Source organism: Girardinichthys multiradiatus, chromosome 3, assembly GCF_021462225.1.
Source record: "Girardinichthys multiradiatus isolate DD_20200921_A chromosome 3, DD_fGirMul_XY1, whole genome shotgun sequence".
Lineage (NCBI taxonomy): Eukaryota > Metazoa > Chordata > Actinopteri > Cyprinodontiformes > Goodeidae > Girardinichthys > Girardinichthys multiradiatus.
This window is the reverse complement of record NC_061796.1, coordinates 12,035,983-12,049,654: the sequence shown is the minus strand read 5'-3', so window position 1 is coordinate 12,049,654 and position 13,672 is coordinate 12,035,983. Positions and strand designations below refer to the sequence as shown.

At 38.2% G+C, this 13,672-nt stretch overlaps 1 protein-coding gene across 2 annotated transcripts in view; it reads left to right on the top strand.

Moving 5' to 3' along the window:
• The window catches only part of LOC124866396 (RNA-binding motif, single-stranded-interacting protein 3-like), a 199,191-nt gene that overhangs the window by 44,348 nt on the left and 141,171 nt on the right, over window positions 1-13,672 (top strand). For both annotated transcript variants that reach the window (XM_047362168.1, XM_047362166.1), the window contains exon 2: window positions 11,335-11,510. In XM_047362168.1, coding sequence (XP_047218124.1) covers window positions 11,335-11,510 — 176 coding nt within the window. The remainder of the gene's footprint in view (window positions 1-11,334; window positions 11,511-13,672) is intronic.

The window sequence follows — 13,672 nt, the reverse complement described above, 5'->3', positions numbered from 1 at the left end:
CTGATGAGAGCCTTCCCCCTCTCCCAGATATAACCATAGACAAAGACAAACATGCTAGTTGCTATTGTTTAGCTTCTTTTTACAAACCCAACATACACAAGTCAGTGCATTCACAGCACAGATACACACACTAAATTCTACCTTTTTAGCTTCTCATTGTTGCCTTGGAAAAACATTATTCTGCCTATAGTCTCCATTCTTTCACCAGACTCTACATAAGCATTCTCTCTCCTCCGTGTGCCCTCTTATTCTCATGGTAATTTGGCTGCCTGAAAGGACTGCCGGAGGATTGTTCCCTCTCATTCAACAAAATACGGTAAAAAGTGATTCCTGGGATTAAAAAGAAAGAAAGAAAGAAAGAAAGAAAGAAAGAAAGAAAGAAAAAGAAAAAAGCTCTGCATGGATTTCCAGGGCTCTGTTGTCATGTCTGCAGTACCCATCGTCTTCCCTCCCCCCGTCCAAATGCTAATGAGCCAGAGCTTGATTGTTTCCTCATATTTTAATCTCCTCTATGTGTTTTCAGGTGGGCAAGAGACTGGTGGAAGGTGAGGGTTTAGGGAGGCCATGAGATGAGAGTAAAACACATGATGGACAAAGAAAAGAGAAGAGGGCAGAGGGTTTCAGCAGGCGAGGAAAAAATGGTGGGGAAAGTTAAATACAAAAGACAAGGAAATGAAGGAGGAGGAGAAAAGCCAAATGTCTAACTAGAACACTGAATAGGTGAGGGACATAAGAGGATAAGACGAGACTGTTATTATGTGGGATAGAAGAAATGCAGGGTGCATACATGCAGCACATCTTATAAGGAGACATCGTCACCTTAGCTGTTACAAAGAATATATTCATAAAGCCTTTTTTAAAATTTAAAAAAGATCACTGCGGAACAATGAATCATCTGCACCCTTCCCTACTTCATGGGTCTTCATTAGACCAATCATGTTTCTGAAGCCCTATCCTCTGCTGCTGTTCAGGCATATACCTCTGGGTTGAACACTAATCAGGGCCAATGAGAGGAGTAGTGAGAGACCTTGCAGAATAAACTGACATAGCATTTACATAAATATACATAATTAAATAGCTTTTGGAATGCTCCCCCTCCTGTTTGTGTAACTTGCAAGCTAGAGGTCATTCAATTTAGAAAGAAGAATGTTGTTTTTTTTTTTCATCTTTTGGGAACAGATTCAAAAAGGTGGAGATAAAATCATCAGGGTGGGTTCTAAAAGTCTAATGTGGGATGTTTTTCTTGGATATGACTCAGGAAGGCTTTTCATTAGTAAGAGTGTACTGCGCATGGGGCAACCACTGCAGTCATAGTAGTTTTGTTTGTTATATACAAAGTAAAGAATACACATATACAGCAATATGTTGGTTATTTTATATTTATTCCAGATTATAAACTTGCCACACTGATGAGTGCATATGCCTTGAAATCTGACAGGGTAGGGTTATGGAGAAAAATTAGAAGCTTTCCCTCTACATTGTCAGCTTAATTAAATATAATTCATTTAAGTTTGGTTAAATCTGTTTAAATTACTCATTTAAATTAAATTTAATTCAGTTAGATTTATTTACTTTACATTGTCGGTTCACAGTTATTTTTTTATTTCAGTTGAACTTAATTTGGTTTCACTCAACTCAACTCAACTCAACTCAACTCAACTCAACTAAAACCAGTTCAATTAATTTAAATTCAATTTAATTAAGTTTACTTACTATAGAGTTCCAGTTCACCACAAACATCAATTCAATTCATTTCAATTAGATTTGATTGACTTTAGCTAAATTTATTTCATTTAGTCAGGTCAGTTCAATTAGACTTACTTACTGTATAGTGCAAGTTCACAACAAAAATAAGTTCCTTAATTCAACTCACCTAGTTCCTTTTACTTTATTTTAGATAAATTGAGTTCAATTTATTAACTTTTTTGTTCTTTACAAGTCAGTCCAGTTAAGTTTAATTCAGTTCAATTCAATCCTCTTCAGTTGAATTAAGTTCAGTTTATTTACTTTATAGTGTCACTTTACAACTAAACTCAGCTTACTATGAAATGCTTTGGATGTGTTCCCTTTGTCAAAGGTTCATGTACATATACTGGACATCTGTTGTTAAATTTGCAGTGTCTCTCATTTTTATTTTCAAACAGAGGTGAATAAAGCATCTGCAAAGGTTGGGGGAGATAATTTTTTATTTATTTCCTGGATCGTTGCTACAACATTTGAGTGTTGTATACATGACAAGTAAGAGCTGTGGTGCTCATGTAATAAGATTTTTCAAGGTCTCAAAAAAAATGGCAGATGCCAGGCTGGTCTATGTGGTGAATACATTGTCTATGCTGTGTTAAATCTGTTGGAAGAGGATACGGGGGTCTTATTTTGCTATTGCATCATATCTTCCAATGCCATTTAAATGAAAGGCTGATCATAGGACAGCACAATACGTCACAAATTTTTCGTTATCAAAATGTCACTGAAAGCAATATCAATATTGCAAAGTGTTTTCATGAAGTGCAATACGTTTTAGCTAATGATGCATTCAGGCTCTCTTTGCCTGTAATATATTGTATATGTATTGTGTTTGTCTTTTTTTTGTTTTTTTAATGCAGCAGAAAATGTTTCGGAAGGGCTTTAAGATATTCTGGTAAACTCAGTAGGAAACGACAACAATGTTGCATCATTACCAATACAGCAGATGCAGCCATAGGCAACTTTTTCTTAATAAAACCATGTTGTTTAGATAGAAATAACGAATTTCATTTTTATATCAGTTGATGAATAGATTACTTAGTGTCTACATGTATGAGCATTAAGTGCAACAATACCACATTAAAATTCAGTCTCCAGAATATATTTCATGCCCACACAAACCTACACGCACAGAGTACAAAATAATGTTGCTCAAGTTACCCAACATTTTCCTCAACCTCAAACACAAACCCTCGCTTAGCCTGAATCCCAAAAGCCAAAAACTGACCAGGCTAATTCCAATTCAAATCAGTCTCAAGTTAAACAGCTTACCCATATACTCGCATATGGCCTACACCTCACCTCTTTCTGACCTTCTCAACAGCAAAGCCATAGGAATTCAACGAAAGTTCAGCGACCCACCACAGTCACTCTCCATCACCTCCTTATCTCTTACCAGGTCACTGAGCACCAAGTGCAGACTGCGTGTCCTCAGGGAATGTTTGTGCAACTTGTTTATGACATACCAAGTGTGTGTTGATGCTGTTGCTGCCGATGTTAACAAGAGAGATAGAGAGGTAAAATGCTGGAACATGCCGTTCTACTAGGGAACAATGTAGTCAACCTGATCTGCTGAGGCACAGCAGCGAAGGAGTCTGTTGGAAAGAAAGCAGAGAGAGAGATGAGGGCGAAAAGGACATCAGAGGAGAGAGAGCAAGAGTAACAGAAAAATAAACTGAAAGCAAGATAAAAGGGTAATGAAAAACCAACACACCTATTAGCCCTCATGTTGCAAATCAAGTCTTGATTTGAAGAAGTATGCCCTTCATAATGAGGTTTCACATCATAAAATGTAAAGCTTTTCATAAAAAGGAGACAATTTACTTACAAGATTAAATATAACTCTAAGATTACAACTTAAATTTGATTTCAACAACCTTCAAAATGCTACAGACACCCCTTGCACTACTGCTTGATTATATTTAATAGGTCATAGAGGGTATATTTCAGATAGTCCACTTTCTGCATTTTAATTAAGGAGCAACTTTTTCCATTTGGACTGACGTCAAAGTCATCTTAAGTGTCGGCTGATGAAATTTGCAGACACCCCAGTAAAACCTCATATCCACTCATTTCTGTTTAAAAAAACAGTATTGTGCCTACAGGGTTGAAAAGCCTTAAGTATATGTTAATGTTATGTTATTTTAGTGTTAAGTAAATCTAGAGCTGTGTGTCTGTTAAGCATTCATTGGTCTACTCAATATTTGTTCAGAGAAGGAAGATTACCACAGTAATATCATGGTTTCAACAAAAGCTCAGACTTTTAATTAATTAGCAAAAGGAAGCACACATATTTGCCTAAAGAACTGTGTTTTTTTATACTTTCAAACTAGTCTTTTCATATAAGATTAGAGTAGTTAAATAGGGCTGTCCAAAACCTCAAAGACGGAATTAATCCAGTGCTGTTGTTGCAATGTGGAATGTTGGCACATGTTTTTCAGAGTTTTTGGAATAAAACTCTGAAAAAAGTGGTGTGCTTTTGTATTCAGCCCACATGAATACTTTGTCAAGGCACAGAGACTGAGGTGAACTTTAAAGATGTGATGTTATAAAACATGACACTGGGTTAAAAAACATGCTCGGGAAATTCGAATTAAAAAAAGGTGGTGAAAGATAAAATTGAAGGTAATAAAATGCAATAAAAGTAAACGAAAATAAGCATCAGAATTCGGTTTTAAACAGGTATGTAACATTACTTGGTAACTAGTATTATGAAGCAGCATGGCCTTCAGCTTTGAAACTGCTACACAGAGTGAATCCGCTACAGATTCTACCTTTAAAGATGTTGAATAGACTGAACATCTGTTTTCTGAATTTTCTGATATTTTCATAGAAATGCCATTGCAGAAAGATCAAATTGTCTGTTTCAAATTGTATTAAGTTTTGTGTGGTGTGGTATAAAAACTCCCAGTAAAAGATATTAGGTATTACTCAGGGCAATATCTATTGGATGCATTAATAAATGTTTTGTATAAAACATCAAAAGCTATAGCTAATCTGTAAAACAGCTGATATTGTATTCATCATATGATTGTGGTGGTGAAACTGGACCTCCTGTAAGAACAAAATACTTTTTTCTAGAAATTCTAAGCTACTCACCTATGTGGACTTTGAAATTGTTTTTATTAAATAACCTCACAGTGTGAAATCCCTTGCCAGATCATTTTGTCTATGCTATCCTTCCAGCAAACTCATTCCTGTGCTTGACTCTTGAAAAAAGTATAAAATATTCAAGTACAGTGTCTACAGCAACACTGTAATTTTCTGTCCACAATTGAGCGCTTTTATTTAGCCCGCTTTACTTTGAAATTGCTTTCAGAGATCCCCTACTTAGTAAATTAGGATGTCCACCAAACAGACAGATGGGGCAAAAATAGAATTGTTCAGAGAAGCGGCCAAGAGGCCCATGGTAAGTATGGAGAAACTGCAAAGATCACCAGCTTAGGTGCAAGAATCCGTCGACAAAATAACTATTAGACATGGACTCTAATTATCTGACCTTCATGAAAGAGTATCAACAGCAAGCCATTTTGCAAAGAAAGCAAATAGAAATCCAGTTAGCAGTTTCTCTTAATGCAGGGAACACGGTAAACATGTGGAAGAAGGAGGTCTGGTTAGATAACACCAACATTGATTTATAAGGATCTTTGGGTTATATATTCTCTGAGCACACAATCCCCACTGTGAAACAAACTGTTCAGTGCATCATGCAGTGGAGATTCTATTCTTCAGCAGGGATTGGGAAGCTGATCAGAGTTGATATAAAGATGGATGGAACTAAATAAAGAGCAATGTTGGGGGAAAAAAAAGAAAAGAAAAAACTGTTAGAAGTTGCCAAAGACATTAGATTGGGATGGGGGTTCACTTTCCAGCAGGCCAACTATACTAAGCGTACAGTCAGAGCTACAATGGATTAGTTTAGATGTGTTAGACTGGCCCAGCCAAAGTCCAGAGATTCCTAAATTTAATAGAGAATCTATGGCGACACTTGAAAATTGATATTCACAGATGCATTACATCCAATCGGACTGAGGTTGGGCTATTTTGTAAACAAGGGTATTTGGGAATTTCAGTATGTAAATGTCAAAAATTGGTAGAGACATCCCTCAAAAGACCTGGAGCTGTAATAGCAGTGAAACGTAATTCTACAAAGATTCATAGGGGCTAAATACAAATGCACACACACACATTACAAGATATGAACTAAAAGAAAACATATGAATAATTTTTCTTCCTCTTCACAATCATGAACTACTTTGTGTTGGTCTATCACATAAAATCCAAATAAGGTTCACTGAAGTCTGTAGTTGTAATGTGACAAGATGTAAAGATTTTTAGGGCATATGAAAACTCTTGCAAGGCACTGTATGTCTTAAGTTGATCATTCTTTTTTCTTAGAATATTATTGCATATAATATACTGTTCTTTGATAATACCGTTCTTCTTTGTTTGGCACTTGTAAGATCTCGCAACACCCCAAAACCAGTGAGGCCTTGGCAGAGCTGTATGAGGATAATATTTTTTTATAAATCATTTAAAAGATGAGTTGTTGGCTCCTCAATGTGTCTGACAATCAATAGCCAAAGCATATTTTAACTGCATGTATTTGTAATCTATGCCCTGTTTTTATTCTGCCGTTTTTATAAGCTCTTCCTTAAACCCTTCCGCCGCTGTGCTTAAAGGCACAGTGAGTTAGAGAGAATCTCATAGCTGGACCCAAAAATAGCCCGCATTCTTTCCTCTGTGTTTCAGGAAGCATCAGAAGAGGCCGGAACAAACCTCCCACCCCCTCTCCTCCCATAACCCCCTGCATTTCCTTTGTCTTATCAACTCTGTTATTTCCCCTAATACGCTCTAGTTGTATGCTCATAAATAGAAATGTATTTATATCTTGAACTTATATATCTATAAGTTCAAGCTTCTGTGAAACTGTACGTTACCTCTAGCAACATCTCTACTAGCAGATTACCTACAAAAATTCTTCAGTTCCTAGTCCAATAACAAATCCATTATGAATGATGAGAGAGTTAGAAACACGTTTTTAGAAACGTATTTCTTTATTCTTGGACATTTTTACACCTTTTCAGAAGCAACATACAGTGGAGAGAACAAGTATTTGATACACTGCCGATTTTGCAGGTTTTTTCCACTTGCAAAGCATGTAGAAGTCTTTAATTTTTATCATAGGTACTCTTCAACTGTGTGACAAAATCTAAAACAAAAATCCAGATTTTTTTTTTAAAGAAATTACTAGCATTTTATTGCATGACATCAGTATATGATCACCTAACAACCAATAGGAATCCTGGCTCTCACAGGCCTGTTAGTTCTTCTTTAAGAAGGCCTCCTGTTCTCCACTCATTACCTGTATTAACTGTACCTGTTTGAACTCGTTATTTGTATAAAAAACAGGTGTCTTTTATCTGTATAAAAGACACCTGTCCACACACTCAATCAAACAAACTCCAACCTCTCCACAATGGCTGTGTGAGGACATAAGGGATAGAATAGTAGACCTGCACAAGGCTGGGATGGGCTACAGGAAAACAGCCAAGCAGCTTGGTGAGAATGCAACAACTGTTGGCCCAATTATAAGAAAATGGAAGAAGTTCAAGATGATGGCCAATCTCCCAATCTGGGGCTCCATGCAAGATCTCACCTCGTGGGACATCAATAATCATGAGGAAGGTGAGGGATCAGCCCAGAACTACATGGCAGGACCTAGTCAATGACCTGAAGAGAGCTGGGACCACAGTCTCAGAGAAGACCATTAGTAACACACTACGCTGCCATAGATTAAAATCCTGCAGCGCATGCAAGGTCCCCCTGCTCAAGCCAACGCATGTCCAGGCCTGTCTGAAGTTTGCCATCTGGATGATCCAGAGGAGGAATGGGAAAAGGTCATATGGTCTGATGAGACAAAAATTGAGCTTTTTGGTCTAAATTCCACTCGACGTGTTTGGAGGAAGAAGAAGGATGAGTACAACCCCAAGAACACCATCCCTACCGTGAAGCATGGAGTTGGAAACATCATACTTTGGGGATACTTTTCTGCAAAGGGGACAGGATGCCTGCACCCAATGAGGGGAGGATGGATGGGGCCATGTATCGGGAGGTCTTAGCCAACAACCTCCTTTCCTCAGTAAGGGCATTGAAGATGGATCGTGGCTGGGTCTTCCAGCATGACAATGACCCGATGTACATAACCAGGGAAACTAAGGAGTGGCTCAGTGGGAAGCATCTCAAGGTCCTGCAGTGGCCTAGCCAGTCTCCAGACCTGAACCCAATCGAAAATGTTTGGAGGAAACTGAAAGAGTGTATTGCCCAGCGACAACCCCAAAACCTGAAGGATCTGGAGAAGATCAGTATCCATCCATCCACCTGAAGGATCTGGAGAAGATCAGTATCCATCCATCCATCCATCCATCCACTTAAAGTCTTATTTTACTTAAATGTGTGAAGTCTGTTCGATATACTGAGTCAAAATGATTATATTTGATCTTGATTTATTGCACATTTTAAAGCATTCAACTGCTGATGAAGATGATAAGATTGTGCTAAACCTGATGATAGCATCATATTTTGAAAAGCATGTTCTGGTTTGAAAACATAATTTTGATATTATTCACATCTCAGTGCACTAAAAAGGTCAGATTTACTCACCATGGAGTCAGCAGCAAGTGCATACAAGACACAGCAGAGCTGTGTTGTGATGTGTTGCTCCTTCATGGCTCAGTCATGCATAAAATCCAGTAACTGTTTGCTTTGTGTGACAGTTTGTGTCACTGCCTCTGAGTTTTTTTCCCACTGTGAGAGCTCCTCCACTGTACTAAGTGTGTCAACACTACCAGCTGAGAGGCAGCTAGGTAGTGTTGCACAATTGAAGACGAATCCTTTAAAGAATGGAGCGAGGAACTATGAGACAGAGCAGAAGGAAAGGGAAGTAGACATATAGAGACAGTATGGGGGATGTGGACAGGCAGAGGTTAAAGGATCAGGGAACCGAGTGATGATATGGTCAACATTAACGGTGGGTGACAGAGGAAAACGGAGGAATTATAGTTATGAGAGTGTGAAAGATTTCAATGTTTCAAAGGACTTCCCATATCACAGCCTCTGACACATTACACACACACAGCTCAGTATCTGCCCAACCTCGACAGCTGCACTAATTTGCAGAAAGAGGTTCCCTGGGCAAGGCCTTTGATCAAGTGTGTATGTTTGTGTGTGTGCCTTGTCAGTGAGACGAGAGAAAGGAGAATTATTTTATACATTTTTGCACGGCTTGACATCTGTGTTCATAAGCGCATAATATGTGTTTTCAGCTCCAGATCACAATGTAGTGCAATCAGAGTACAATGCTTAGGTCAGCTATGTGTGTTTAAAGAAATTGCAAGAGTGTACACATATACTATGTGTTCGAAATATTTCATCAAACATGCATCTTTGTTATCTGTAAGAGGCAGTTGAGCAACATTCCCACTGCTAAAATGTGCAGACTGAGTCAGGCTTTAAAGCTGGGGGGTTTTAATCATCACTATCACAAGCATGCCAATACAGATAGTACAGACTTTCAGATCTCAAATATCATATTTAAATGAAACACTTTCACAAAGTGTCCAAAGCAGTTGTTTCGTGTATGTTTTAAATGTTTTAAATAGTTATGGTTTATAATTGTCGAAAAAATACTAATTTGAAATACTTGCAAATCTTTGTGTTATCAAATATGTTGTTTTTTGCTATTTTGTCATGCATTGTTTAGGTAAACAGATTTACGGTATTCTGACCTGAACAGTTTTCCATAAATCACCATTTACTTTTATTGCAGCACGTCTGTTCTGCATGTGCTGAATTCTGTTAATGTTGTCTCTCTAAGTTTCCAGCATGTCTCTGTGTATGAATGTGTGTATGTGTGTGCACTGTGCATTATGACAGGCAGTGAGTGTCATTTCAGGAACACACAGGTAATGGATTAATATCAGAGTTGGCTCAGGCTTCACGTTGCACTGCAGTGACAGCCTGTCATTATAACCAACACCAGTGGCTCACACATGCACAAACCCAAACACATTCACCTGCATTTTTGAGTGCATATGAACTTACACTTCTCCATGCTGCATACAAGCATATCAATTCTTTGTTTCTCATCCATTCTGCTGCTTAATTCCAGCATCTCCATTTTTTTTTAGCATGGTTCGTCCACTTTTGTACTGCCAGGACTGATGTTGAGCCTAAAGGACCTCTGTGTCGAGAGAGTGTAGCTTCAATCAAAGATCAAGACAAAGTCTTTCCAACACTGTTGTCATGTTTACTTCCTACAGACTTCACTTAATACTTTGCCTAGGGCCAAAGCTGGGGTGGATGTTTCATCGGTGCCAGACACTCATTAATCCTCACACTTGCCTTCCTCCCCGCCAGAGTTGGTCATCTTATTGAGCCATTTAGCTGGTATTGAACTGTGTAATTTGACAGGGGAGGCCAATATGAGATGCTTCAGGAAGTTAAAGAGTAATACAGCGCTCAGGCCAGGATTAAACTCTGCATGGCCTGTTTTCTTCCCCCATAGCCTCAAGGCATTTCAGCAATATTTTAAAATATATCAAGGTATTTAATATAGTTTTTATTCTTTTATGCTTGTTTAAATGTAAAAATAGATTACTGCAGGAGACTTCAGCAATATTTATTCTTTAACTTTGACTTTTATTGTGCATCGATCTTTCCCACATTGAAAGTGTCAATATGGCTCACCACCTAAAGTTGAAAATGGTTAAAACAATTAGCTCAAAAACATAAAATATTTAAATTGTTAACTAAAAACTCTTGTGTCAACTTGAAAAGTCATTGGATGCTTTCAACATGAACTAGGTGGAGTAGCTACTGATGCCAGTGCCTTCTAAATGCACCTCTTGAATTATTCAGCTTTTGGTCTACAAGGAAAAACATTATGGATGCTTTGAATTTGCAGCAATTGCTAAACCATGTCTAAATTTATGACTATGATGCCGTTATGATAAACTGATTATTGAGACATGTGTCAATACATGCCAAAATAATGGTCTTTTAAGGCTTTGGTTGTGCTTTAGTTGCGCTGTTTGCAATCAAGACCATACAAAATTTTAGGTTTCGAGACGTGAAGTTCTTGTCAAGGCCCTATAAGACATGCGAACAGTGTGAACATTACACTTTACAGAACTGTTCAATAAAAGTCACAAAATTGCAATAAAATGGATTGAGGTTTGTGGTTGTAATGTTATAAATGTTAATACTTTTGCAAGGGACTGTAAATGGTTGTTGTTGTTATTCATCCAAGTTTCTGTGGTAAAACGTAGTTCAATCAAGCCCTACTAATCTATTCACCTCATATCCTGCCTTCTCATGTTGATGTGCTTCCTGCTGAATCAAGCAAATGGAGTGGCACAGGAAATGATAACTTAGCAGGATGACTTTCGTAGAAGGACCTTTGATTAGGTAGAAATTGGGCACAAACTTAACACCTATATGAGCTGTGTGCACATTTCACAATGCACCAAAATAAATTAGCAAGAAATCCAAATATACCTTTGGCATTCATTTTTCTCTCTGTCTCTGCAGCAGTCATATGCTCCTCCTCCTTCTCAGCCTATGGCTCCACCCAGTCCGGGCACAACAGGAGGAGGAGGTGGAGGTCATGGAGGAGGGCTAGTGGAGCAACTTAGTAAGACCAACCTGTACATCAGGGGCCTGCCACCTGCCACGTCAGACCAGGACCTCATCAAACTCTGTCAGCCGTAAGTTTTAACCTTTTCCGTTTTATTTTGACTTGGGCCCAGCTCTGCAGTTCACTTCATTACTGCTCAGCCCAGTTCTTACTGGTTTAATTAGTGTTGTGTGAGTCCAATAGCAGCATCTAATGAGCATCAGCAGTGTGCTGTTGACCTACAGTTTCCTTTCATTTTCCTCAGGGAAAAACCCCAGCTCACATGGGCCTAACCCTTCGCTCCCTTCTGCACTGTCATACTCACATAAGGAGAGAAAAATGCACCCCTCTGTCTTTTGACAAACCTTTTAAACCTCCAAGATGTTTAGACATTTCCCAAGTAGTGTCAGTAAGTAAGTAAATTATTGACTGAAATGATAATGACAGAATAATAAAGTTCATATACACTCAGAATTCCTTAGCAGTTCTTTTGGAACAAACTGATCTTCTATTTACTTTCGTCTATAAAGTGATTTTTTTTAAATTAACTATGCTTTCTGCCTTCTTGAAAAATTATTTTTGTTCTCCGCTCGTCTATGAAGTTTGATTGACATGTACTGTGTTGCCAAAAGTATTCGCTCACCTGCCTTGACTTGCATATGAACCCTAAGTGACATCACATCCTTAATCCATAGGGTTCAATAAGATGTTGGTCCACCCTTTGCAGTTTAAACGGCTTCAACCTATGTAGGAAGGCTGTCCACAAGGTGTTGGAACATGTTCATGGGAAATTTTGACCATTCTTCCAGAAGCATATTTGTGAGGTGAGGTCTTTAGGCTGATGTTGGGTGAGAAAGTCTCGCTCTGTCCCCACTCTAATTCATCCCAAGGTGTTCTATCGGGTTGAGGTCAGGATTCTGTGCAGGCCAGTCAAGTTCATCCACACCAAACTCTCTCATCCATGTCTTTATGGACCTTGCTTTGTGCACTGGTGCACAGTCATGCTGGAACAGGAAGGGGTCATCTCCAAACTGTTCCCACAAAGTTGGGAGGATGTATTTGTCCATAATCTCTTGGTATTGTGGGCGATTTTAGGGTCTTGAAACATTAAGGGCTTTAGCCCAGACCCAAAATATTTAAATTTTCATAAGACAGCGGCCAAGTTTCTAAGTCATATTAAGTTAACATAGGACATATTGTACCAGTTCTCTGTCTAGGCTGGGTTTTGATTGAAAGTAAGTTATTGTGATTTAAACAAAGAAGGTTTACAATAATTTTACTTTTTATTTTTTGTTAGAAGCTGAATGAAGGAGAAACAGAGTTTAGGATTGATTAAAAAACATTTTGCTGAAGCAGATAATGACACATTTTGTTGTATTTAGAAAATAACCTAATCTAAAATTTTGCTGACAAAATGTGTTCTTAAACTCAGAGACATTTACTATGGGTCAAATAAATGTGCTTATTTTCTCATCTATGTAAAGGACCTTTTTAAATGTTACACTCTCATCCAAATGTTTCACTCGTGAGGCTCCATTGTCTTAATTTCTTACATTTCAAAAAAGGAAACTGGTATAAAGTCAATTTATTTAAAACTTAGTCAAACGGTAAGATCCTAAAAACATTAATTTATTCATTCATCTTCTATACCGCTAATTCCATAGTGGGTCACGAGGGAGCTGGTGCCTATCTCCAGCAGTCTACAGGCGAAAGGCAGAGTACAACCTGGACAGGGCAACACCGAGACACACAGGACAAACAACCATGCACACACTCACACCTAAGGGCAATTTAGAGAGACCAATTAACCTAACAGTAATGCTTTTGGACTGTGGGAGGAAGCCGGATTACCCGGTGAGAACTCACACATGCATGGTGAGAACATGCAAACTCCATGCAGAAAGACCCCCGGCCGGGGGTAAAAAACCGGTGTGGACAAACACATTTATTTAATTTAATTATGCTGAGAGCTTTCCAAACCTTTCATTAAAATTGTTCCTTCTTTAATGAACCTGTTCTGCTTTACTGCCATCTTTTCAGCCCTTCATTCCACTTATGAAGAAATTTGGCCTGCCAAAAATAATGAAACATTTACAGCACAGTCTATTGTTCTCCATGTGAGCCATGAGTTAAGTTCTAACTATTAAACACTTTCTGAGAGAAATGGCTGTTGTGGTGTTTGAAACATAACATAGAGCCACATCCTGGAACTTTCTTGGACTGCCATCTTTTGTTCTGTTATTAGTATTAATA